General features: G+C 45.9%; 1 protein-coding gene and 1 pseudogene across 1 annotated transcript; one reads left to right on the top strand and one right to left on the bottom strand.

Annotated features, from left to right (window-relative positions):
• Positions 1-24,725, top strand: Isg20 (interferon stimulated exonuclease gene 20). The gene is made up of 4 exons (XM_027919732.2): positions 1-218; positions 485-736; positions 22,820-23,020; positions 24,505-24,725. Exons 2-4 carry the CDS (start codon positions 509-511, stop codon positions 24,619-24,621), a joined length of 546 nt encoding a protein of 181 aa, XP_027775533.2. The 5' UTR covers positions 1-218; positions 485-508; the 3' UTR covers positions 24,622-24,725.
• On the bottom strand, positions 19,053-19,794 carry LOC114107344 (akirin-1 pseudogene; annotated as a pseudogene).
• Positions 24,726-24,979: the final 254 nt, after the last annotated feature.

Here is a 24,979-nt window from a genome sequence, read left to right as displayed (position 1 = left end):
CAGTCTGCCAGCTCCCCACCTGCCAGCAGCTGAGGAGAAGGAGTGGCCCAGCCCACATGCTGCCTCCCGCCCCTGACTTCCCTTGATAACACTAGAAACTGAAACGGGTCGGGATGCCCTGCTTGGAGTTGGAGATGAGTCACCGTTCAGAGCAACTGTAGTAGCTGCGAAGTGGCAGCAGAGAGGCAGACGTGAGCGGAGGGTGGAGAGGCAGGCAGGTAAGAAGGGGACACTGAGTGGCCACAGTGGCCTGGGAGGTGGTGAGAGGGGGCCTTCTAGTTCCCAGCCTCTTGGGCAAGATAGGGGCCTGGGACCCGCAGGCCAGGGGAACTGGGCAGGGTGGCAAGAGGCCAGCTTCCTCTGTTGCCAGGTAGCTGTGGAGATAGGGCAGGGCAGATGGTGCAGGCCAGCTGGGTGGTGGCCTAGGACACCAGGAGACTTGTTGGCCCCAAGTGATAGCTCTTCCATACCCCCGCCCCTGTAGCACATCTGAGAGACCCCACGGAGCATGGCAGGCAGCCCCGAGGTCGTGGCCATGGACTGTGAGATGGTGGGGCTGGGTCCTCACCGGGAGAGTGGCCTGGCTCGCTGCAGCCTTGTGAACTTCTATGGCGTTGTGCTGTACGACAAGTTCATCCAGCCAGAGGGAGAGATCACAGATTACAGAACCCGGGTCAGCGGGATCACACCTCAGAACATGGCAAGGGCCACCCCGTTTGCCGAGGCCAGAAAAGAGGTGAGTGAATGGCCAGGAGCCAGCCAAACCAAGTGTCTGCAACCCCATCCCACTTCCCTAGCTCCTCCCCTGGCATCTGTAGTCTGTGACCCCACATTGCTGAGGAGACAAACTTGGCAGGGGTCTCCATCCTAGTCTTGAGAAGTTTCCAACCAACAGAGAACCTTAGACTCACATCTGGAAGCTGCTCACATCTGGTTCCACTTCCTAGTCTTGTGATATGGAAACTGAGTCCCACCTGATGTTCCCTACACAATGACCTGGCTACATTCCCCATTCTTTACTCTATGCCAGGCTGCCATAGATGAGCCCTGGAGGGCTGCATAGGCTCCTGTGTTGAGCCTGTTTTGGAGAAGAGATCGGAGCTCCCTGGGCTGAGAGGGGTCTTTCTCCTGATGCAACACTGGCCCACCACAGACTGTCCACTAAGTTTGAAGCTCAAGTTTGTGGTCCCAAGATTTCCCACACTCTTGCCCTTTAGTTAGTGGTAATAGCTTTTCCAGGAATGACTGTGCTCTCTGAATTACTAAAGGGAAAATAAAACTTAACCAGTGCAGGAGTTTCCCCAGGGCAAGTGAGCTCATCAGCATCTGTGGGGCTTGGGGGAATCCAGGAACACTTGACTGAGGTTTATCTCAACTGCACACATGCAGTGCATGCCAGGTTTTGGGCACTGGAGATAAGATCACAGTAACTACTATTTACTGAACACTCGCTATGCGCTGGGTGCTCTCCTGCACAGTCACCCTCTGCAAGCTTCATTGTGCACCACCAGTCCTGCCAGGTGGGCTCTCAGCCATTAACAATTCCAGAGTTCAGAGGGCCAATTTGAATCCCAGCTCTGTTGCTTACGGTAAGAGTGACCTTGGGCAAGTTATTCATCCTCTCTGTACCCACTTCCCTCATTCCTAAAAGGCATTGGGGGTGATAATAGTAGCAGCATCATGGGGTTGTGATGAAGACAAGTGCCCAAGTGAGTCCACTTGGTTCTCAGTATCTGCAGATTCCACATTGGTGGATTCAACAAAACATGGATTGAAAATTTTGGAAAGAAAATTGTAACTGTACTGAACAAATATGTACACTTTTTTTGTCCTTATTCCCTGAACAATACAGTATGACAACTATCGACAGCATTTACATTGTATTAGGTATCATAAGCTATTAGAGATTATTTCAAGGGCGTGTGATGATATGTATAGATTACATGTAAATATGACACCATTTGACATAAGGAACTTGAGCTTCTGTGGATTTTGGTATCTAGAGAGGGTCCTGGAATCATTACCCCTTGGATAACAAGGGCAAACTCTACTAAAAAAAATGTTAGCTATTATGATTGTTTAACTTTTTATTCCCTTATAATAATAGATGGGTGTCTCAACACACAACTAAATGGGTCAGGGTCACTCACTCACTCCAAGTGAATTTGGGCTGACTAGATAAAGACACAGACACAGAAAGTAACTTTTCTTTGGGTTCAGTGACCACTCCTCAGCCAGAGCTCCCTCAAGGAGGGCAAGGCAAGCAAGAAAGAGAGGGAGCATACCTCAAACCTCAGTTTTATTGGAGAGGAGCCATTCAAATGAGGCAAGAGGTAGGGTTACAACAAACAAGTGGGTGTAATCCAACCCCACTGGGTGATGCCCACTCCTGGAGCTGCATCTCTTTTATCTGAGCAGAGGTAAGGCCCAAACGCATTGCAATGGGTGCAATACCAGTTCAGTACCTCTTTACTCAGGACTTAGAGGTGTGTACTTAGCTCCTGTCCAGAGTGGCTCCCAACATATCCCCCCTTTCTTAATATAAAAGGGAAATTGGGGAATTATATCTTCAAGTCACTGGATTCTTGGTTCGAGGTTGTCATGACTTACTATTGAGACACAAAGGGAATTAGTAGAAAACATATCATTCCAATAACATCATATAGAATGTTTCAACATATTTTTAGGATTAAAGTCATTTAATTAGCTTTGAAAGATTCATGTTATCATATTACTCTGCCAAATACTCATCAGAAGATTCTTAATCTTTTCCTAATTTTATTGGGACCATTGTGTTTGGCCATAGTAACACAGATATATTTAATTGGCATGTCATTTAAGCCTTTCCTCAAACCATAAGCAGAGGGCTCATTTGCATTATTCATTATAGTGGCTTCTAGAATGTTCGACTTAGTTCCAATTCTTTCATCAGCACTTACCAGACTGTGAAGGATCTTGGAAGTAGTTTAAGTCAAATTATTAAGAAAATTCACATGTTGTAAGTTTTAAGACATAGCCACAAAGGCTGTAATCGTAGAAAAAATGAATAATATTCAAAGTAGCCACTTCAAGGATCATGAGATCAAGAGCTTGCCCAGGTCTGGTAAATTGGCATGCACCTGTTTCAAAGCGTGAATGTTAACTTCAGCGTGCCAGCTGGCAATAGGACAAAGGAACATTGATGAAGGATCAATGCCCTTTTCCTCTATCATAACTAGTGACAAAATTAGGCAAGTTGTATTTTTTATAGGTTACAGGATATTTGATCATCCTTTCTCTTAGTTCTCACATTTAAGGAGTCTTTTAGGCCTGTCAGTAATGTAAAAATTCTGGATGCAGAAGTCAAACATCAGACATCTTTTTGGATGCCATCTGGCTGAGGGTTAAAACTTATGCACTTGTCCTTGTCAATTCTAGGAGGCTAGTCTGTAAATAACTGGCCTATATAGGAAAATTATATTTCAACAATCTTTCTATTTTGATAATTGTCCAGATATATAGTCTTAATTTCTAAGGACCAGCATGATTGGCTGGCTTAGGTTTCTCATATATTGTTTTTTTCCTCAAAAGATATTTCCAGACAGCCTGTTTACCTTAGGCTCAACATATAGGTATAACTGACCATTATAGTCAGTATAATTAATCTAGTTACATGGGTGGACTTTCTAGTCCACACTGCAAAGCACATTAAAGGTGGACCTGAGAGATGGGTACACAGAAGTCTCTTCATAATTTTTTACTTACCTGACAAGCTTGTGAAGCTGTATGGCTGTAAACTCTGCAGCTGGAAACTTAACTTCCCGTGCCAGGTTTTTCAGTCATTTCCATGATTACAGGTTTAAACTTTCCTTTGAAATCTGATTTAACTATCTAAATCATGTTCAGCAGCAGTAAGACTTTTAATATTTTAAATTTAAGAAAATTTTTGAAATATTTGTATGATCCAGTATGTGCATATTGGGTCCTGTTTTCCCCCTTTCTTTATTCAATAAAATTTAATAGACCCATATTATCATTAGTTTAAGTTATAGACAATAGTACAAGTATTTAAATAATAAGAAAGGATTTATTATCTCTAGCTGGTCATAAACTTGACAAAGGTGATCTACTAGTTATGTTAAGTTTAATGTTAATGAGTTGGAAAGGAACCATGTTAAATAGAAGGTTAGCCTTTACTATGACTTGGTTTTGACTTTAACAGAATTGCCAAAAATGAAGAATATAATAAGCTGTATATAAAATTTTATAATTTGAAATTAGACCTAGATAAACTTAATTATCTTAATTTGGGATGAGGCTAGAGACAGAGTTTTAAAGTTAGAAGTGGCGGTCTTTACTAGGGGCATGAGAAAAATATAGACATCTATCCAAGATAGGAAGTACACATGCTAAATAAACCTGGAGAAGATGTTTTGTTTTTCACCATTAATAAAAGATGAAATAGAGAAATTAATAGTTCTTTATTTACCAATCTATAAAAAACTATTATTATTGTTATCCAACTTAGTGTTGACCTAAGTATGGGGAGTTAGTATCTCAAATATTAATGAGTAAAAACAAGAAGTCAACAGTATGGTTTAAGACAGTGATTTAATTTAAAATTTGTATGACTTGAGCTAGCAATGACATTTTGAGGGATTTATGTCAAAATAATTTTTAAATATAAAGAAACAATTGTATGAACATCTTAATGTAGCAAGAGTTGCTCTAATAATTATGTATGATTTTTGGCTTTACTAATTTTAAAAATATTGATGTATGTAGGGCATTGTCTCATATTATTAAAGTTAAGAAAAGGTCTATAATGTTAAATTTCTTATTGAAATAAGCTATTGGCTGTTGAGCTGATTTGTTTATGGCTGTCTGCCTAATATTTTAGGGATAATAATTTCCAGAGTAATTTTTCTCAGTGATAAACTGTTGACAGGGGCTAGAAGTAAGGCCCTGTTTTAATGTTTAGAAGCTTCCAAATCTGTTTATAACTTAAACGAGGAGTAAAACTTTTACCCAGGTAGCTTATTTTTCTTTGAGCTAGGATTTGCATTTTAATCTCTTTTTGTCTGTAAGGTTTTTTTAAAATTTCTTTTATTTGATATCTGTATAAATTGTGGGGTAACAGCTAAATTTGGTTTAGGATCATGCCAATTTCTGAAATCCTTTGAAATTGGGTGACCCTCTATAAATTTAGGGTGGTGTGTATTGTCTTTTTGAGTCTATGAAACAGTAGGATTTTTCTAGAGGCTTATTAAAATTATTTTTTAAGCATCTATTTACCTGTTGGATATCTGTTTTGGGGGTTGTCTGTGCTTCAGACAGACTATCAGGTTTGTCCCTATTCTGTGTTATTGGGACATGGTTAATATAAAAATCTCCAAAATTGTTTTTTGGGTGATATTTTACCTTAAAACTTAGCTAAGTACTAGCATAATATTTCTCCAGGTGAGGTCAGACATCTGGTATAAATTTTGAAATATTACAATACATGAATTTGGATTTCTTAAAAACTCCCTGAATTTTTTCTGGCCCATATTAAGTTTGAGAGGTTCCCTTTTTATTTTCCAGTAGGCAATTTTTTAAGGCTTTGTCTCATGAGTGATTGAGGCTAGATCTAACAATATATGAAAATAAGATATCGTTATTAATCTTTATATTTTCTCAGTATGTAGACTAGCTGATCCACCTTGATGTGACATGTAAATGGACAATTCGAAAGAAACCTTCAATCTCTTTTTGAGAGAAGGTCTCAAAATATCCTTATAGCTTAGAATATTATCCTTTAAATAGGTGTCTCTTATCTTTTTAAATATATATGATTAAGGTTACTTCTCAGTGTAGGGAGTAATATACAAGTCTTACCACATATTTTATGGATAATAGGTCCAGTCAGAGAACTTGCATAATACCAATGAATTTCCAACAAAGTTTGTAAGCTTCCTTGCTCAAAATCAACATATGACTTTAATTTGGAGAACATCAGCCCCAATAAAATTCTCTCCTAAATCCCATAAATATCTAACAAACAGAAGTAATATGTAGGAATTAGCAGTATAATCATAATAATCGATGTATTTATATTAATCAATTTTAATATCTAAAGAGATATTTCAAAATTGGAACTCAAGGTAATATTCAAAGATATTTATTGTTTAATCAAGGATGTGTGAATTGGATTCACTAAAAATGGTCCTTGTCTTAAACAGTAAGAATCACTAGGTAAATAATAACCTTATTTAATGAAAATAAACTTAATGTTTCAATAGGTTTTTATCGTGTCAAAATATGGACAAAATCTTGTTTCATATCAGTATAACAAAATCAGGGGGAAAAGCTGAAACATCCTAGGATTGATCTGTCCAAATACTTATAATTAGTCCAGTTATATATAAATTTGTTTCTCAATTATTTTAGTTTTCTATATCATCTGTCTAGATAACTATATAAAGATTTCTCTATTTAGGAAAATCTTTTTATCATTAAAATCTAGAATATATAAAGACCTCTTCTTTTATCCAAAGATGATTTCTTTCTCTTATGACTCTCCAATGGGTGCTTTCTCTCTGTAGAAGTATCCTTTTCTCCTTCTAAAATTCTTCCTTGGTTATATTTGGAATAACTCCTGTAAATCTTAGAATCTAAATAACTATTGTTTTTTAATAAGAAGAGATACTTAAGCCTGAGCAATTATTTAGGAATTAGAGATCATATGATGGGTCCCTTGAAATAAGTATTTTATAGTAAATTACATTTATCTTAATTATTATTTTTTTATGATGCTGGGAGTTGAACCTAGGGCCTTGAGCATGTGAGGCAAGCACTCTACCAACTCATATCCCTAGCCTTTAATTATTTTTAACTACAAAAACCAGAGCATCAGATAAATGCATGTATAAAACGTATAAGTTATGTGTTTTCTGTTGAAGAAAATATTAGAAGCAGATAGACACATTAGTTAAACAAATAGACATATATGTTAACTATTTTATGAATTAAAGAGTATATATTAGTTAAATACTTGGAAAAATATGCATAAAGAATAAAGGTACAGCTTATAATTATGAAACCATATGGTTTTCAAAATATTTGGATCCATTTTAACTTATTTTGGATCAAGAGTGCACTTTTTATATCTCTACGACATCACACGATTTAGTGAAATTAAGATCCTTGTGTAATTTTATTTATTTTTTGTATTTATATAGTCAGAAATGAGAAGGATAAGGATTTTTTGGTCATTATGGGAACATTGTGAGAAAATTGTCTCAGGTTGCAGGCTTTTGTTCCTGTGATGAGCAAAATGTATCCTCATAATGTCCAAAAATAAAAGCAAAATACAAAGAAGCATATGTATTACAACTTTTGTCAAGGTAACATTTTTTGGTAACACAACCATAGAGACGAAAAGGAAGGAATTTAAAGGAACCTGTTGAAGGATTAAAAAAAAAATCAGATTCTTTAGTTTTGAGAACAGTCAGGCTGATGGCTGCAATAAAGAAGTTTCTCAAATCAAATTGTACCTGGAAAGGAAGTATTTTGTTAGTACTGAAGATCTATGGGGGAAAGATTTTGACCAGTTATATTTGGATATATACGCAGGCTGTGCGCAGCTCAGGCAGCGGCCTGTGTGAAACAGGAAGTGCAGGTTAACAGTTGGGAGGCCAGGCCCAAAGCCCCGTTTGAGTGACAGTGGAAGAACCAATGGGAAGCCGGGAAAAATGCGGAAGGTGGGACTCATCTGCCCTGTTGCTCTCTCCCTGTGGCTTGTGAATTTCTTTGTGTAGAAGCCTGGAACCAGCCTCCAGGCGAGAGTCCCCCCTGTTGGCCTGTCTGTTCGCACATCCATTCCAAATCTCCCTGCAACCACACTGTGTGAGCACTTGGCCAGTCCTCCAGGCCATGGAGGTTGAGAAGGTGGCCCCGCCGTCGGGTTCTCAGGCCAGCCGGGTTGAGGCGGAAGCCGGGCTTGGCCCAGAAACAAGAGTGAAGCCCATGGCTGCTGCTGCGGGGCAGTTCAGCCTGGTGTGGCCTTTGGCCACTGTCTGCGCCTGTGTCCCACGTGCTTGTGTTGGTCCTGCTGGAGCAGGGCTTGGGCCCAGGGAGCGGGCAGCATGGCTGTGCCCAGGGGAATGCCCGCCCCAGCAGTGAGCCGTCCTCCGCCTTCCTGTGGCCACTGGGGTCCCTCTGCAAGTGCATTGTGGACAGGTGGTCCGCCAGTTGTGGGGTCACAACCAGCAAATTGTCCTCCATCGCCTGGGGCAAGCATCTGGCTCCAGGAACCCGGGGCCAGGGTAAGCGGGCATCCTCCCTGAGCAGTGCGTAGTCCTGCTAGCATCTCAAAAACCCTTCAACCCCAAAATAAGCCGCTCTGCAGACGCTGGAGCTGGGGGCCCCAGGGCAGAGGGCCCCAGGGCAGACCGTACTCGTCAAATTAGGGCTTTTAAAGGGCAGAATATTGCTGGTGGTGGGTCTAGTTACAGACCCTATAGGGAACAGCAGCCAGTCTTGCATCAGTCCCAGAACATCAGTTGGGTCACAGTCATTTTGATCCCGGTGGGATACGAATGCATTGAAAAGGTTCAGTATAAATTCTCCAAGTATTTTTTTTAATGTTATTTTTTAGTTGTAGTTGGGCACAATACCTTTATTTTATTTATTTATTTTTATGTGGTGCTGAGGATCGAACCCAGGGCCTCACATGTGCTAGGCGAGTCCTCTACCCTTGAGCCCCAGCCCCAGCACCCCCTAGTATTTTTTAAAAACAAGAAAAATAAAATTCACTTTTCTATAGGAATAGAATCCCCTGTATCAAGTCTCACAAATTTTTTTTCCTTCTTCTCTCTCACTCTCCAAGTGAAGATTCCTAGCATATAACCCCCAAAATCTTTACCTAATATTTTAAAATATAAAAATTCACAAAAACAATTTAAAAAACCCACAAAAGCACTTTTCCCATGGGAGAAGACTGAATTTAGCAGCATATCCCATTAATCATCTTAATAATTTTTTACATTTATTTATGGTCTCTAGAATTGCTAAATAAAAATTTATTCTCTTTCTAAGATCAAAAAATTTGCTGACTTTCTTCTAATTCTCACCTTTTAGAAATCAACCCACAATATTTAAAAAATCTATGTGCAGCCTCACTACTGGAGAGAGAAAGAAAAAACAAACCCACCGTTCTAAAAATTCATATTAGATTTCCCATATGGACCACCATTTGTTGCGACACACAACTGAACCCGTCAGGGTCACTCCAAATGAATTTGGGCTGACTACAAGACACAGACACAGAAAGCATCTTTTCTTTGGGCTCAGTGACCACACCTCAGCCACAGCTCCCACAAGGAGGGCAAGGCAGGCAAGAAAGAGAGGGAGCACACCTCAAACCCAGGTTTATTGGGGAAGAGCCATTTAAATGAGGCAAGGGGTAGGGTTACAACAAACAAGTGGGTGTAATCCACCCCCATTGGGTGACGCCCACTCTTGGAGCTGCACTTCTCTTATCTGAGCAGAAGTAAGGTCCAAATGCATTGCAATGTGTGCAATACCAGTTCAGTACCTCTTTACTCAGGACTTAGAGGTGCATACATAGCTCCTGTCCAGAGTGGCTCCTGACAGATGGGGAAACTAAGGTTTGCTTAAACTAAGCATATTAATTTGCTAGGGCTACACTGTAACAAAGCATCACAAACTGGGTGGCTTAAACAACAGAAATTTATTTGTATGTGGTGCTGAGGATCGAACCTGGGCCGCATGCATGCCAGGCGAGTGCACTACCACTTGAGCCACATCCCCAGCCCAACAACAGAAATTTATTGTCTCACAGTTCTGGAGGCTACAAGTTTAAAATCAAGGTGAAGGCTACAACGGAAAATCTACTATGGTTCTCTTCCTCACTGGTGGTATTGGCAATCTTTGATTTGTAGAAATATCACAAGACCTCTGCCTTCATGTTATTTGTTTGTTTTTGAGTTTTAATACTAGGAATTGAACCCAGGGGTGTTCTATCACTGAGCTGCACACACTCAGCTCTTTTTATTTTTTGTTTTGAGACAGGGCCTCACTAAGTTGACCAGACTGGCCTCAAACTTGCGATCCTCCTGTGCCAGCCTCCCACTTTGCTGGGATTGCAGGCCGTGCATCACTGTGCCCGACTCTGCCTTCGGGTTCATGAGGCATTTGTGCATTTGTGCATTTTTCCCTGTTTAAATTCCTCTTTTTAAAGGATTCCTGTCACACTGCATTAGGAGCCCACCTACTCTGGCATGACCTTATCCTAAGTAACCTAGTTACAGTCAGCTCTCCATATGGGCAGGTTCTGTATCTGTGGATTCAACCAAACACAGATATTAGAAGAAAATATTTGAAAAGAAACTGTATCTGTAAACAGTCTTTTTTCCTTGTCGCTTTTCTCTAAGCAACAACAATTATTGACATAGCATTTACATTGTATTAGGTGTTATTGTAATCCAGAGATGACTTACAGTCTACAGGAGGATGTGTGTAGGTGGTGTGCAAATACTATGCCATTTTCTTTAAAGGACTGGAGCCTCTGCAGATTTTGGTATCCACAGAGGGTTCTGGAACCAATCCTCCTCGATACTGAGGGACAACTGTCTATCTGCCACGACACTTGTTGTAGTCAGCTTTTTGGTTGCTGCAACCAAAAGACCCAACAAGAACAATTTTAGAGGAGGAAAAGTTTATTTGGGGCTCACAGTTTCAGAGGTCTCAGTTCATAAATGGCCGACTCCATTCGTTGGGGCCTGAGTTGAGGCAGAACATAATGGCAGGAAAGCATGGAGGAGGAAAGCAGCTGGGAACAGCACCAGGAAGCAGAGAGAGAGTCCTCTCACCATCGATAAAATATGGACCCCAAGGCATACCCTCCAAGGCGCACCTCCTCCAGCCTCACCCTGTCTGCCTACAGTTACCCCCGTTTCCTCCCTATCAGGGGATTAAATGCATGGATTAGGCTAAGACTTTTTTAACCCAAACCTTTCACCTCTAAACTTTCTTGCATTGTCTTACACGTGAGCTTTTGGTGGACACCTAAACCCTGTTTCCAAACAAGTCACATTCTGAGCTTTTGGGGGTTAGGATTTCAACATAAAGTTGGTGGTAGAAGACACACTGCAGCCCATTACACTAAGTAATTTGCACAAGATCAGATAGCTAGAATGTGCAAGAGCTGGTCAAGATTTAAAACTCAGATTGTCGTTTTAGAGAACTCAGTGGAGTGCAGGGCTCAGTCCTGAAGTCCCTATTACAAGCTGTGAGATACTGGGTAAAATACTTACTCTCACCCTATCTGGTTTTCATTTGGAAAATGAAGGTAATCATATAGTTATGCCTCAGTATATATAGGAGATTGGTTTTAGGATCCTGAAGGATACCAAATTCTACAAATATTCAAGTCCCTTGTAAACAATGGCACAATAGCCAGGTGAGGTAGCACATGCCTATAATCCCAGTGACTTGGGAGGCTGAGGCAGGAGGATTGCAGTTTGAGGCTAGCCTCAACAGCATAGTGAGACCCTGATTCAAAAAAGGACTGGGGATTTAGCTAAGTGGTAGAGCACCTCTGATTTCAATTCCCAGTACTACAAAAAATAAATAAATAAATAAAATAAAAGGGTAAAATCAATCAAAATGATAACAAAATGGCATGCTATTGGCATATAACCTACATACATCCTCTTGTATATTTTAAATAATTTCTAAAGTACTTAATTACCTCATGCAATGTAAATGCTATGTAAATAGTTGTTTTATTTAGGGAATAATGACAGGACAAAAATCTGTACATATGAAAAAGAGAGAGAGAGAGAGGGAAGGAAGGAAGACAGGAGGGAGGGAGGGAGGGAGGGAGGAAGGAGAGAGAACAGCTCAGGCGTTGTCTTCCAGAGCTGCATTGATGGCTAGGGCAGCCACCGCCCATGTGGCCGGTGAGCACCTGATGTTTGGCTGGTCTGAACTGAGATGTGCTGTAAGTGTAAAATCCACTCTGGATTTTGTACACTTGTACTGGAAACAAGAACCACAAAATACTTTGATCAATTTTTTTATTGTTTATATATTGAAATGATCATATTTTTGCTATATTGGTTGAACAAAACATCGAAATTAATATCACCTGTCTCATTTTACTTTTTTAATATGCCTATTATGATTTAAAAAGACATCTGTGGCTTGCACTGTATTGCTATTGGACAACGCTGCTCTGGAAGTACTAAGAGGATACTGGGGAGCCCAGCTTGTCAAGGTGATTCTAGAAAGACTCCATGAGATCAGTGGCATTTGAAAAGGATGGCACAGAGTGTGTGCCATCAGTTTTAGAGGCTATAGGGAACCACTGAAGATTTTGAGCAAGTGAAGGGCCTGGCAGGACAAGGACCAGTTTCAAGAAAATTAGGATAGGGGTGGTGTGGGAGGTAGACAGGGGTGAGGAAAGGGTCTACAAACAGGAGAAGCACCAGAGGCCCCAGGGACAGTTCCAGGGTCCGAGTCTTCCATGGTGGACAAAGGATTGGAGACCAAGAGGCGTTGGAAGGAGGAGACCACAGCAGAATCCCCGGGAAGGGGAGCATAGTACAAAGAGGTGGAGATGTGTTCAGGTGCTGGTGGGAGGCCCTGGGACACTGCAAGGAGCCTCTGCCCTATGATCCCTGTTGAGCAGTCAGGGGCAATGGTATGTCCCCAGCCTCCCTCCCCATCAAAGGGGCGGAAAGAGTCGGAAGAACCCAGAACAGAATAAAGAAATGCCTCTCGCATTCCCTGACCTGGACATCAAGGCCTAAAACCTGTCATTCCCTGGGCACCCTTGAGTGCTGGCCTGGGAGTCAGGATACCATCTTGGTCTGGGCTGTAGACCACGGTCATCTAACCTGTTTCTCAGTTAGACACCAAGCCAAAGCCAGGTTTTGTGTACCTGACACAGAGGTCTGCCCAGATTGGTCACTGGACAGGTCTCTGGAGCCACAGTGGCTTCACAGTTTCTGCCCTGTCACTTCCCGTTTTGTGTGACCTTGGGCAAATTCTCCAATGCTTCTGGACCTCAGTCCCTGCCTCTTCTCCAACCTCATGTAGGTTGGATACAATGACATGAGCTGTGGTCCCAAGTGCAGTGGCTCCTGGCTGGTTGCTGTTCACTACATGTGACTGCTACAGAGAAGGGCAGAAACCCAGAGCTGGCGGCCAGTCCCCTCCCGACTCCCCTTGAGAATGCTGGCCTTGTTTTCTGCCTGCTACCTCTGGTCTGCTCACCCCGTCACTCCTGCTCTGCTGCCAGAGAAACTTCTCGAAGCCTGGCTCAGCTCATAGCCACTGCCATTCACACACCTCCCATGGCTCCCATCACCTGGCGGCCACCCAGCATCAAGGCTCCCCAGGGCCCCACCCACCTCACTCTGCTGCCTGCTGCGCAGCTCAGTGCTGCTCACCCCGAGCTTCGGCCAAACCCAGCCCCCCGTCCTCCATTCTTGCTCCCAGAAATGTCAGCTCCAGGTGAGAGGAGTCCTTTATGATGCTCTCCCACCCTGCCCCTCTCCCTGCCCATGGGACCCCTGCAGTGGGGGTCTCTCACCTCCCTTGCTGCTGCCCACGCACCTCTTAGCCTCCCTGTCCACTCTTATCTATCTAGAGCCACAGCTCTTGCTGTATTTGCCTGCATCCAAATGGGATGCTGTGCTTGGCACTCAGAAGGGCCCCTGAGAATATCTGTGGGATGGGAGTTAAACTGATTTTCAAAAACAGAAGTTCTGGCCATCATGTGCAATAAGGTTGCCTCTCCCCAGGTATTCAGTTTTGCTCTCTACGCTTTTGTTGAGTCATAGCAATACTTACACAGCCACGGGAAGCATCCTTTCTTTAGACTTGACTGGACATGAGTACAATTTCAACTCTGCCACCTGACTGCTCCGTGTCTTTTGGCTTGTTGCTCACCCTCTCTGTGTTCCCCTCTGTGCAATAAGAATGATGCATTAGCACAGGTGTATCCAGCACCATGTCCCAGGCACAGCTCTGTGCATTTTCCACATACCACTTTCTTTATTTCCCACAACACGGTGGGAGGGAGTTACCTAGGATCGTCCCCATTTTTCAGATAAGGAAACTGAGGTGCAAGGCTGAGTCTACTGTCCACTGTGAAGAAGAGATTTTAATTCTGGCTCCAGAGTTGGAGCTCTGCCATTCGAATCTCAAGTTCAACGATTGCCAGTGCCTTCTATAAATGTGAAGTGCCCGACATCTGTAGGGGACAGGATCCAGTATGGCCTGTGAGTGAAGAGGTGGTGCCAGGTCATGGCCATCAAGGACACCTGTGAGACAGCCAAGGCCCCTGAGGTGGCTTGATCTACCTCATCGTCATGTTTCAATCCCAGACAGATCAGGCATGCGGGTGCCAAACCGTGCTGGGACACCCCAGATGGCAGAAGCTTAAAGTCCCTTTCAACCCCCACAGGCTCCTCTCAGGCGAATCCGGGGCTGGCCAGGCAACCAGGAAAGCTCTGGGGTACCCCTGAGCCCCTCTCCCTAAGTGGGACCCCTGCAAGATCTTCTTGCTTCTTTGTTTTTTTGTAATGGGATTGTCACTATTATAGTGTAAAGAAATTGTTCTTGCCGTCTGTGGTGGGGCACGTCTGCAATCTCAGCAACTCAGCAGGCCGAGGCCAGTTTGAGGCCAGCCTCATCAACTCAGCAAGACCCTGTCTCAAAAAATAAAAAGGGCCGGGGATGTAGCTCAGTGCTAGAGCACCCCTGGGTTCAATCCCTAGTCCCCACCCCACCAAAAAAAAAAAAAAAAAAAAAAAAAACAGAAAGCAATAAAAAGGAAAGTGTTCCTTATCTTCAGACATCGCTAGGTCCAGCCATCATCCAGAGCAGGGGTTCTCAATGAGGTGGGGTTTTGCTCCCCATGGCTAACTGAGGGATTCTGGGACCACTCTGGTTGGCACCACGTGGGAAGTGGGGGCTGCTACTGACATCTGGTAGTGAAGGCCAAGGACGCTGCTGGACAGCCCCCTCCCCTGCCACACACAGCAAGGATGTATCTGGTCCTGATTGTTTCTGGTGCTGAGGTTGAGAACCCCAGTCTATAGAGAGCCCTAGAAATCAGGAGACTGAGGTTCAGAGAGGAGCGGGGACTGGTCTAAGGACACACAGGAAGCTGTGATACAAGACAGTGCTCAGACTCAGGCTCCCATCTGGCAGGTTAATCTTATTCTTTTAAACTAACAGTAATTTTTCATTTTCATTTTTCCAGTACTGGGGATGGAACCCAGTGGTGTTCTATCACTGAACTCTATCCCAGCTTTTTAAATTTTTTATTTTGAAACAGTGTCTCATTGAGTTGCTTGAGGGTCTTGCTAAATTGTTGAGGCTGGCCTCAAATTTGTGATCTTCCTGCGTCAGCCTCTCAAGTAGCTGGGGTTACAGGCATATGCCACTGTGCTCGGCATTATCTAACAGTAATTTTTAATAGATTGTAAAGCACAAAAGTGATTTAATACTTTTTATGCCAACTGGGCATGATGAGCGGCACTTACCCTGGGGCTTAGGAGGGAATCTCACAAGGGGAGGACTTGGTGGCTTGTGAAGGGGGAGTGAGCTCAGTAACAGTGACTTTTGCATGGGTCAGGGTGTCCTGCTGGGGCTCTGCCACCTGCTGGGGCTCTCTGGGGCTTGACAGATGGAGGAAGAAGACCTCATTGTCCGGGTTAGTCCCAGGGTAAGTGGCACGAACTGAGGGCAGGGGAACTGGGCAGCTTGGCAGCCAGGAGAGCATGAATGGACACGGGAACTACAGACGGGAAGGCTGAGTCTTCAAGAGGCCACAGGCTCCTGCAGAGGTCTCCAGACTTGTCTGCAAAGATTGCCAGACTTGGCAGTAGGAAGTACCCCCTGGAACAGCAGCCACCAACCCTTCCCCGGGGACAGTGATGCAGACAGTGTGGCCCAGCGATTGGGATGGCTTGGGTCAGGCCCGTCTGGGGAATGCTTGGAAGGAGCCTGTAACCACAGAGGGAGTACAAGGCAGATAGCAGAACGCGGCCTGTCACTCCCTGGCCATGTGGCTTGGATATACACCCCTCTGCACCCCGTCGCCACTGGGTCAGATGACGGGCAAGCCCTGTCTCATGGGGGCTGTTATTCCTGATTCCAGAAATCCTCAGTGAATGCCATTATGGGCCTGGATGTGCTCTTTGTCCCAAGCACTCAGTAGTGGTAATAATAACAACGACAATAAAAATGACAGTGTTAGGTGGATTCAGATACTGCATCTCAGCTTTCCACTTATAAGCTGTTTGACTTGGACAAGCCCCTTAACCTCTCTGATCCTCACCTCCTTCCTGGAATGAAGAATAATCTTGCTGAGGATGCTTGTGGTTAGTTAAGCAAAGCGCTGGCACAGTGCCTTGCTGATAAGAAGAGATCAACAAATGTCCCTTACCCCACTGCACTTCAGTTCTTTCCAGGAATTTGAGAGTCTCCACTCCCTGTGTTTGGCAGTGAAGTCTGGCATTCCTGCCTTGTGACAGGTCTGACCTGCTGGTGGACCCCTCCCCCAATCCTTCTCTGGGCTCTAGCTGGTCACCTCACCTCATCCCTCCCTAGTCCAGCCTTAGGAAATCACAGAACCCTGGCTGCTTACAAATGGAAAATCTGAGGACCAGAGAGGATTCCTAACATCCTGAAGCCACACAGCAAGTCTGGCCCTCTGTCCCTGACCAGGTCCCAGCATGGTTGTGCAGAGAATCATAGGTATCTCTCTACAAGCTAGACTGTTTTCTTCTTTCTTCTGCTTATCTCACCCCGCTTATTTTGTGGCTTGGATATACACCCCTCATGATGATTTCCATGGTGCCAGCGAACCCGCCCCCCACACACACCCAGTCCAACCAGGGGGGACTCTGGGTCCAGGAAGTGATGAATTTCCCAGGAATCCACATCACCATGACTTGGTCCTCTTATGTCTGGGACTGGCTGTAGCTGTCTCTGGGATAGACACGATTTCCTTCTGGGCTTTGTGTGAACTGGGCCTGAGCCAAGCTGCTAGACGGGAAAACAGGCCACATTGTTCAGCAACATAAAGGATGTCAGCAAGCAAAAGCAGTGACCTCAGCCACCCGGCTGGCAGCATCCCCCTCTGCGGATTGCGGATTCCGGATTCCGGTGCCGCCCCATTCCCCCCACAGGATTCCCCTCCAGCGCTGCTTTGAGGTCTTCTGGGTCCCAGAGTCGTCTTTGAAAGCCTCATGGTGACCTCCATACCAGCAGCGTCATATCTGGCCAGTGCAGAATCCAGGCCCTGCCCAGACCCCCTGAATGTCAGCCTGTACAGTGGGCCCTCTGCTCCTGGTGCCATGCCTGTGGACTCAACCAACCATGCGTGGAAAACAATTGGGAAAAAAAAAATCGTGTCTGTACTGAACCTGAACAGACTCATTCTTCTTGTCCTGCTTGCCTAACAATATGGCATGACAACTTTAAAAAAAAATAGCTTAAGTATTTTATTTGCAACTAAGCTTGTTAACACTATAGAATGAAAATGTGCAAGGAATAATGTTGCAGTTTTTGGTTAGATTTAAGTCAGACATTCATTAATAAGGAATCTTCAAATGTGAATATTCCAGAAATTTCTCTAAGCCATATGATCAGAACAACTGTCTCTGAATATTACCTTACTTTGGAAGGCACTGGCATACATTTGAATTAAACTCAAAAATTTTCAAAATAAGCCATAATTTAAAAAAATGATTCCATGTTCAAACTAAAACGACTTTAATAGAACTTTCCTTTCCAGAAATAATAATAAGGAAATAAGGCATTTTTTAAAAATGTGGTCCTGAACAAGTCACAGTCAAAAAATAAATGTATACTTAACTCCTCCTCCTCAAAACAGGGGCTACTTTCTGCTCTGCAGCCTTGGAAACAAGGTGAAGAACAGCCTATAAGCAAATTCAGGTGTGGGGTTGCCAAAACAAAGCTCAAGCAGTTGAACATGGACACCTCAGAAGAATTTGGGGGAACCTGACCAAAGAATCTGAATTGTATTTTTAATAACTGATACAAAGATGAAGTGGTTCCTCCCAAGTGTTGGTGCTGCTGGGGCCTGGCCCAGTCCCTTGCTCACCTATACTCTGCTCCTGAGCAAACCCCAGTGCTTCTGCTCCAGGAGAGACTTGTCTCCCTTTAGAGGCTCAGTGTTCAGGGAGGTCTTTGATTATATAAATGAGGTGAGCGCCGACTCCATGGGGTATTTTAAGGCTTGGAGTCAAAGATTTTTTTTTTTTTTTCCTAACATGACTAGGTAGAGTCCATGTGTCAATGGCCTGTCTCTTGTTCTTACCTCACATTTGTAGATCTAGGACTGCAGATCTTTGCTATATCATCATAATCACATTTAATGTCCATCCTAACTTATGATTTATATTCTGTGCCTGGAAACAGTCCCTGTATTTAACAATAATGCCTACACATAAAACAATCCACTGTTACAACTTAGGTCACGAAACATCAATGATTAGTCTATAGACCAAGCAAATGTTTTTCTTTCTTTCTTTTCTTTTTTTGGTGATGCTGGGGATTGAATCCAGGGCCTTGTGCATACCAGGTAAGCACTCTACTGACTGAGCTATATCCCCAGCCCCACAAGCAAGTGTTTTTAACTATAATTGTTGTGCATCAAATTCACAGCCAGAATCCCAGAGTTCAAAACAATTTTTTTTTTTGCACAATACAAATAAAAACTTAAAATACACATACACGCATATACACACTCTCTCACACACACTTCTTACAGAACTGTGCTTGGGGAAACTCCATTTGTTGAGTGCCACTGAAGGCATATTTTGCTAAACTGCTGCTCCAGGTATTTTTGTTTGGAAACTCTGTCCCAGTAGGGCACAACTGTTTATTGGATGAGCAGAAAAGAAAGATATGCTTGTGGCAACCAGAAAGGTGTTTCAAGTTGTATAAAACGGACCTGCAGAAACGTTCAAGTGTTCTCAGGATGCAAAGTTTTGGAGCTGAAATGTGACATCAAGCCAGTTGCAAAATGTACAGGGCCATCTCTTGAGGTCAAACCTGGTGCGCAGATAATGCAAGAAAGCTTCAGGAGACCCAGCTTATGGGTCTTGTTCCGTGTCTCCGCATAATCGGATCATGTGTGAATTCACAAAAGATTCCTACTGCCATGCTAGTTTGGTACTGAGGATTTGCTCATACTCCTCCCGTATTTTATCTCCCTAGTCTTTTAAAAGCCTCTCGCATATTATTCCAAGTTGTCAAGGGCGAAGGCGGGCTGGTCCTTCTTCATCAGGAGGACCTGGGCATCAGTGCTGTGAGTGCTGGGAGGGAGGCCGGCCTTCTGAAGTGCGAGCTGCATTCTGACTGAGAACGACTTCTAAACGTCTCCACCTCTGGATGACCACTATATTCTTGCTTTATGTTCTGAAGATTGCTCTGGAGTTGGAAGGCGCCGCTCGCCGCTGGGCGGGGCGAGCGCTGTAGATTCCGCGGCTCCGCGTCCTAAGGGCCTGGGCCGGGGGGCGGGGGGCGGGGCGGGGCCCAGGCCGGGGGGCGGGGCGGGGCCCAGGCCGGGGGGCGGGGGGCGGGGCGGGGCCCAGGCCGGGGGGCGGGGGGCGGGGCGGGGCCCAGCGCCGCGCTCCGGGGAACCTGGGCTCAGCAGCGCCGCCTGAGCTCCAGGGGCCGCGTCAGCGTTGCTCCGCACGTCAAGCCGCTGAGGGGCCAGGGACCAGGGACCAGGGACCAGCATGACAACTTTTGACCCAGCATTTCCACTGTATTAGCTGTTAGGATTTAGAGGCAATTTCGCGGACTCGGGAGGGTGTACGTAGGCTGTTTGCAAACACTGCCTCATTTTAAATGAGGGACTTGAGCATCCTCAGGTTCTGTATCTATGAGAGTCCTGGAGCCACTCTCCTACAGCTACCAAGGGACGACTTTATTGTAGTGACAATCCACAGGTGACTCCCAAGTTCTCCAGTTGAAGCGGCACCGGCATGGCCCAGGAGCAATGCTCCTAGTTCTTCTGGCCTGCTTTCCATAGTCCCCCAAGTTGAGTCCCCTCCTCTGTCCAGAGGAGACTCCAACAGAGTCATGTGAACAGCAGAGTGGGCTGGTGACAGTAAATGGGCAGGCCTGCTTCTAATTATCACTGTAGACAAGTCATGAGCTGTCTGAGCCTGGGCTTCCTGTGGTCACCAAGAGAGTATGTTTATAAAGGAACTCCATGGTGTCCCCAGTCACTAGCCAGCTAGCAGGAGAAGTAGGAGGTGGGAAGGTGTCAGACCCACGAGGTACCCTCTTGGGGCACAGGCTAAGCTGGGGGGCTCCATACAGAGAAAAGATGAAAGGTGAAAGAACTGTCCACACTGGGTCTGAAGAGCCAGAGCTGCCCTTCAGCCCCGTTGATACAGCCACCTTCTGCTCTTAGGTCTCCTTTGCCATCCTCTCCAATGCAGCCACATTGGACAGCCAACCTGGTATGGCTGGAGCCCTGCAGGCTGTCCACATGGGAGAGGAGGCTGGAGGAGAGGTTTGGACACTTGCACAGGACATGGACTGGGGTGCTCTTAGGGCCATCCCTGCCCTGGCAGCTGGGCCACTGGGCTGTTGGAGGCCTGGAGCAGGCCTGCTTGATCTTCTCACTGTGACGGTGACAAGCAGGTGCCTGGCTCTGCCACTATCTAGCTGTGCACTGTGCTAGTTCTCTAATGGTGCTTAGCAAGTCACCCAACACTGAGTGGTTCAAACAGTGTCCATATTTATTTCTCTCATGCACCTGCAATCAACCTGGGGAGAGCAGGGCAGGAATGGCATAGTGAAGGCAGGGGCTAGAGTTTCAGGAAAGTTTGTTCAGGGGAACTGTCTGTTGACAATGCTGGGGTTCCCTGGGCATGTCTCTGTATAGCCTCTCCCTATCCATGGTGTCTCTAGCATGGTGGCTTCTGGGTGGCTGAACTTACATTCCTTACTCTCAGGATTCTGCTGGGAGTGATGGTGCCTGCTTGTCATCCCAGCAACTAGGGAGGCTGGAACAAGTGGACAAGTGGATCACAAGCTCAAGGTCAGCCTGGGCAATTTAGTAAGGTCCTGACTCAAAACAATAAATAAAAAGGGCTGAGTTCATAGCATAGTCGTAGAGCACCCCTGGATTCAATCCACAGAATTGGGGAAAAAAAAAAAGGCCCTCAGGATTTCAGCTCCAGAGCAGAAGTCACATGGGCAGCCGGATGCGAGGGGATTTAGAGTTCATCTTTTTGAGAGGAGAGTTTAAACTAATTTAAAAATCATCAGAGGAACTTTGGGCAAATGCCTTCAAATCTCTATGCTCCCATTCTTTGTTTGTTTTGTTTTTGTTTTTTCATTTGTAAAACTCAGATAAATGCAGCACCCCTCCTGACTGAGCAGCTTTCTCTGGCTGATGAACAAAGTCATCAACTTCATGGTTCAAAACAACACAAATTTATTAGCTCACAGTTTTGCAGTTCCAAAGTCCAACGTGGGTTTCCCTGGGATAAAATTAAGGTGCCCAGGGCTGGAGTCCTCGGGACTCTGGGGGAGAAGCCACTTCCTTGCCCTTTCCAGCTTCCAGAGGCTGCCTGACACCTCTTGGTCCCTTCCTCCATCCTCAAGGCCAGCAACGTGCGAGTTCTTCTTAGAAGGAATCTCGCTGATCTCCACAATAAGGATTTTTCCATTGTGTTGGTCCCACCTGGATAATTCAAAAGTTTTCCTTTTTTAAAAGTCATATGATTAGAGATCTAAGTTCTACCCATGATTTTAATTCCTTGCCGCAGCCCGGCTGGCTGGGCAAAATAACCGGGGGTGGGGGGGGGTGGGGGTGGGGGTGGGGTGTGACGAGCAACTTGTGTAGATTGATACAGCAGGAGTAGGAGCCGTTTATTGTAGGACAGGAGTGGTATTTATACATTCCACACAGCTTATCTTAATTAGCATAAACTAGATACATCAGTCAACCAATAAGGAATCTCCACATTCAATGGCTTGCTTTCGTTACTTCTCAAACCACTCCCTCTGGCATTTTGCCAGGCACCATCCAGACTTGTTTACAGACTCTAACATTTCTCTGGCAAAATGCCAGGAGCCATCCTGACTTGTTTACAGACTCTAACAATTCCTTTTGCCATGGAACATATTTTCAGATTCTGGGGATTAGGGCATACCTATCTTTGGGAGGCCATTATTCTACCTGCCACAGTAGGGTTGTTGAGGATATCAAAAGATGTGACCATTGAGCATGGTGGCGCTTGTCTGTTATCCCAGCAACCCAGGAGGCTGAGGCAGGAGGATCAAATGTTAGAGGTCAGCCTCAGCAATTTAGTAAGACCCTCAGCAACTTAATGAGGCCCTGTCTCATAATTTTAAAAAAGGACTGGGGATGTGGCTCAGTGGTAAACTGCCTCTGGGTTCCATCCCCAGTGGGTGCACATGCACACACACACACATGCACACACACACACAAAGGTGATCTAGGTGATACATCTTGATATATGCCAGCACATGGGAAACAGTAAATACCAGCCACTGCCCTTATGCATCTGAGCCACTGGACAAGTCCCTTTGGCACTGCCTGGCATGGCATATAACAAGGGACCTGGTCCAATCTCTTCCTAGATATGTTTGAAGCTCAGAGATGGATGATGATTTGCCCAAGGTCACACAGCAAGTGGAGGTAGGGCTGCTCCCTGCCAGCCCCCTAACTGTAGCAAGTTGCCCCCCATCTACCTGGAGGACCCAGGATGAATAAGTGTGGGGCCTGTGTCTTCCTGGGCAGATCCTGTCTATCCTGAAAGGCAAGCTGGTGGTGGGTCATGACCTGAAGCATGACTTCAAGGCCCTGAAGGAGGACATGAGCAGCTACACCATCTATGACACATCCACAGACAGGCTGCTGTGGCACGAGGCCAAGTTGGACCACTGCATGCGGGTCTCCCTGCGGGTGCTGAGCGAACGTCTCCTCCACAGGCTCATCCAGGTGAGGACTCCTCCTGCTCCTCAGGGTGGGGCCACCCAGGACAAGCCAGGCAGCCTGTCTGAGGCGTTGCTCCAAGGGCAGGGCCTCTCCGTCCAGGACTGTGGACAGGATGGCTTCAGTACAAATATTTACCCCCAAGACTCTGTTCCCTCTACTCCTGAGAGGTGTGTGCTTGTGAGAGGGGGAGAGTGTTTTGTTTGGGCTTCCGGAAGCAAGGATGGGGTTGCTAGAGTTTGACTTGAGAGGTGGCCCGGGAGGTGCTGGGAGATTGCGAATGAGGCAGGGGCAGGGGGGTACCCAACAGGCATTTGCTTTTGCTGGTTCAAATCAAGCCAGTTTCCCTGTGGGCAACGAAGCTTATGCCACCACAGAACTCTGGGAAATGGTGTCAGGCCATCACCTCTGATGTACCCCAGGGTGGGGTTCAGGAGTTGGGGTACTTACCCCCCAGTTCCCATCAGGCATTGCTCCAATTCCCCAGCCTTTCTGGCTGGTGGGCAAAGCTGGCCCCAGCAAAGCCAGCAGGTGAAGCCACGCGGATGTGGGGTGGGAATTCCTGGAGGGAGGGGCTCAGGGAGACCGCCAGATGCTAACAGCCAGCTGCACACCCTGGGGCCCTCCATCCAGGTCAGCAACTCTTTATGGAGCACATACTCCTTGCCAGATGCAAGGGACGCAGGGGTGAGCAAGACCTGGCTCTGTCCCAGAGGCACCCTTGGTTGGAGGGGAGGTGGCACCGAGCCCAATCATCAGCCCACAATGCGAGGAACACCCGGTGGAAGGAAGAACAGTCCTCTGGGAGCAGGAAGGAAGGGTGGGACTGGCCGGCCGGAGACCAGGTGTGGACAGAGTTGGATGAGTCCTAGTCTCAGAGAACAGGAGCGTAGGGCGTGAACCAGGCCCGAGATGGAGACTGCTTGGCTGGGTGTGGGAGCACAGAGCCCTCGCCCTCCTTGCAGGAATTGGGTTGCAAGCAGGGGTGGGCTTCTCATTAGCTCCATGGCACCCAAGGACCAACCCTGGTGGCTCTGGCTGGCAGAGGGGTGCCGTCCACACGTGGGTATTAGGTGTACTCTGTGGATCTCTGCGCACCTGCTCCGGTGCCACGCGCTGTGCCTGTCAGTCTGAACCTGACCCTAACCCTGTCTCAGGCTCTGTCTGCTTGTCCCTGGGCTCATGAAGCCTGGTTGTTCCCCAGACTCAGCCAGCTCCCGCCTGCACCGATGCCTCCTCTCCCCCACCAGATGTTAGGTGGTAGGGCATAGCCTGATTCTCAGGATGCTGGATTTTGTCTTGGAATGCCTGGGCCTAGTGCCCGGTGATTCCAGAGGGTGAAGCCAGGCCAGTTCCTGTCACCCACTGACACTCTTCCAAACCCAGGGAGTCAGAGGCTCAGGGAGACTCACCACAGATCACCCCAGGAATTGGGATGTTGGGGTGTGACACTGGGACCCCAAGTCCTCACTGTGTGCCTCTGTCTTCAGAACAACCATCTGGGACACAGCTCAGTGGAAGATGCGCGGGCAGCGATGGAACTCTACAAGATCTCCCAGGGAATCCGAGCTCGCAAAGGGTTGCCCCGCGTGGCTGTGCCATACTGAAGCTCCACCAGTCCCCTCCCCAGAGGCTTTCTTATCTTCAAGATGGCATCTCTTGCTTTTGGAAAATGCATCTTTGGCAGTAAAATGGCTGTATATTTTGTCTATTCCATGAGTGGATCCTGTTCTTTCTCACGTCTCTCTGAGCCAGGTTAACTGTGCCAGGACCCAGGCTGGGCGCTGTTCGGAGGGAATGAAGACACGTGTCCTGCATGTGGACAAGGGTCAAAATCCGTCATACTTTCAATCCTGGGTATCAAGAAGCCACCTGGGAATCTAAGTGACCTGTGCCTCAGTGGATTCCTCTACTCCCTATTCCCATTCAGTTTGTAAGTAGAGGGGTAGCATTCTTTCCTGAGGT

The sequence above is a fragment of the Marmota flaviventris genome, chromosome 2, assembly GCF_047511675.1.
Source record: "Marmota flaviventris isolate mMarFla1 chromosome 2, mMarFla1.hap1, whole genome shotgun sequence".
NCBI classification, from domain to species: domain Eukaryota; kingdom Metazoa; phylum Chordata; class Mammalia; order Rodentia; family Sciuridae; genus Marmota; species Marmota flaviventris.
The sequence above is the reverse complement of the archived record's forward strand: the minus strand, read 5'-3'. Positions and strand labels throughout refer to the sequence as shown.

What these genes read in the sequence shown, in the direction of transcription:
- Isg20 (XM_027919732.2), top strand. Translation starts at nt 509, where the DNA reads ATGGCAGGCAGCCCCGAGGTCGTGGCCATGGACTGTGAGATGGTGGGG. An exon ending in TTGCCGAGGCCAGAAAAGAG is followed by an intron (nt 737 to 22,819) that starts GTGAGTGAATGG and finishes CTTCCTGGGCAG; the next exon opens with ATCCTGTCTATCCTGAAAGG. An exon ending in TCCTCCACAGGCTCATCCAG is followed by an intron (nt 23,021 to 24,504) that starts GTGAGGACTCCT and finishes CTCTGTCTTCAG; the next exon opens with AACAACCATCTGGGACACAG.